General features: G+C 37.2%; 1 protein-coding gene across 1 annotated transcript; it reads left to right on the forward strand.

Annotated features, from left to right (window-relative positions):
- Window positions 1-1,499: 1,499 nt before the first annotated feature.
- Window positions 1,500-2,224, forward strand: LOC104963539 (ras guanine nucleotide exchange factor Q-like). The gene is made up of 4 exons (XM_010792139.1): window positions 1,500-1,552; window positions 1,644-1,716; window positions 1,833-1,901; window positions 2,021-2,224. Exons 2-4 carry the CDS (start codon window positions 1,660-1,662, stop codon window positions 2,177-2,179), a joined length of 285 nt encoding a protein of 94 aa, XP_010790441.1. The 5' UTR covers window positions 1,500-1,552; window positions 1,644-1,659; the 3' UTR covers window positions 2,180-2,224.
- The last annotated feature ends 10 nt before the right edge of the window (window positions 2,225-2,234 follow it).

Consider the following 2,234-nt stretch of genomic DNA (forward strand, 5'->3'; position numbering starts at 1 on the left):
CAAAATAAAGAAACCCCTCTGTAAAGACCGTCAGGAAATAGATATGAATGAATGAAATATATTATATTTTATTTGATGTATAAACACTAAGTTCCACTGAACTGGGGAGTACTACCATGACTAATTTGAAGGTAACATCCCTTAAAGATATATGTTTTAAAATAACATATGTACATATACATACTACAAAATATTACAGGTTGAATAAAGCAAGAGTAATTAACTAAAATATATCATGTAACTTCCCGAGTTTACTGGAATAAGAAATGAGATCGGAATAACTGATTATCTGCAACCAACATTGCATCAAAATGAAATAATAAGTATAGCGTTTGAAACAACACATACCCATGATGGCCGTCCAGATTCTTCACCTGACCCGCATCCATCTTCAGGGGCTTGGGTCACCAATAGCTCATCGTCACCTCGCTAAACACATACATTAAAAACATGAATACTTGCAGAGGGTAAAAGCACTTCTGGACCTGTGTGTCTCTTAATATTTTTACTCTGTTACCTTAGAGTCTGCACCCAGCCTGCGTCCACCTGCAGGCGGCTGAGCAGCTACTGCTGCCAAAAGTAAAGCTACAATACACAAGAGCTGCATGGCTTTTCAAGAACCTGAAAGAAATACAGAATTTAAATTCAACTTTGGCCACTTTACACCCATAAAACAGACATGTAACATAGCTGAACCCTTACCGTATAGCATCTACTGTAAGAAGTATGTGTGTGGGCCCTCATGCATTGATACTTATATCAGACATCAGATATTGAGACACACCAAACATTTCTCAAAGCAACACATCTTAGTCACAATTACCCAATCATGTGCAAAACAGCAATTACCTCACAAATAGATGCTAATGTCTTCCTTATTGACTTTGATCCCTGTTCTTTGCAACATTATACAAAAAAACAACATTGGTGTCAGATATCTATAATTAATCATATATACAGAAAATCTCTTTAGATATTTTTTTGTATCAGTTTTCTTTTCAAACTTTATCGGGAAATTTAGGGAAAAATGTTATTTAATTTCCTAGACCAAATAGATGCATAATGAAATGCTTTCATCATTGGGTGGCGCCCGCTTCCTGTCTAAGCCTTTAAGTCACCTTATTTGTAATCATAAGACCAGTTATTATTACCGTCTGTATTTTTGTTGCTAAAAGTAAAGCGTTGAGAATAAGGAGATGGAATAGTTCATACATAATGGTGGTAAGAAACACATTTTTCTGACTATATTAAATTGATATAATGATTACCATTTGAGAAAAATCCAACGGACTATCATTTCTGATACAATCTAGGAAATGAATTCTGCCTACGATCCGAGGGTGGTTTCCATCTCTGATGATTAGCCGCACACCTTGAAATTTTGAGGTGGAATATTTCCTAAACTTGTTTGTAATTTCACAACCTCGCTGTTTGCTAATGAGATGACATGCGCTTCTGTACCTGTTTATAAGCAAAGCTCAACACTCAGAGAAACTCAAAAACCTCCTCGACTCTCTACGAGACAATCTGCTGAAGTTGTGAAGAATTGAAGGTAATTATATATTTTCTTTCTTTACTCCTACGTGGGAATTTGCTCATATTTTAGAAAACCTGCATCACTCTTTATTTCTTCCTTCTAACAGAGAGATCACTGTAACCATGCTGAAGCTAGCTCTTGTTCTTGGATGCCTCCTGAGCCTGGCTCTGGCTCAGCCTGTAAGTGTAACATTTTCAAACTTAATATCAATTATTTTCTTCTTATACCGTGATAAAAGTATTTAAATTGCAAAAGTAAAATGAAGGCAGTATCATAATTGTGGCTTTCCCTACAGATGGACACCGAGCACAAAAGACTTGCTCGCTCAAGCTCTGGCTCTGACTCTGACTCAAATTCAAATGAGGTGACTGCTTTCTCTATCCTCTACAGTTCAACATTCAAAACACTTGATTGTGAAATGATATACAATTCCCTAGCTACTCCTCTGTTTTATTTGACAATGACTCTCTGATTTTCTTGCAGAACAACAACAACAACAACCAGCAGGCCATTAACGCCCAGTTGATTCAGATTATCCTTCAGCTGTTAAACCGGCTAGCGACCACTGCAGCTACAACTACTGCTGCTCCTACTACACCTGCTACTCCCACCACAGTGGTCACTACCCCCTCCACTATTTGATAAGAACACTGAGTTGGAGGGAAAACCATGTCATTTGTTGTGTAAATGTGTGATG

The sequence above is a fragment of the Notothenia coriiceps genome, unplaced genomic scaffold, assembly GCF_000735185.1.
Source record: "Notothenia coriiceps isolate Sejong01 unplaced genomic scaffold, NC01 NC01_scaffold00036345, whole genome shotgun sequence".
Taxonomy (NCBI): domain Eukaryota; kingdom Metazoa; phylum Chordata; class Actinopteri; order Perciformes; family Nototheniidae; genus Notothenia; species Notothenia coriiceps.

Bases quoted from the DNA above. Each gene is read 5' to 3' on its own strand.
- LOC104963539 (XM_010792139.1), top strand. From the start codon at position 1,660: ATGCTGAAGCTAGCTCTTGTTCTTGGATGCCTCCTGAGCCTGGCTCTG. The intron at 1,717-1,832 runs GTAAGTGTAACA...CTTTCCCTACAG, and splicing joins GCCTGGCTCTGGCTCAGCCT to ATGGACACCGAGCACAAAAG. The intron at 1,902-2,020 runs GTGACTGCTTTC...ATTTTCTTGCAG, and splicing joins CTGACTCAAATTCAAATGAG to AACAACAACAACAACAACCA.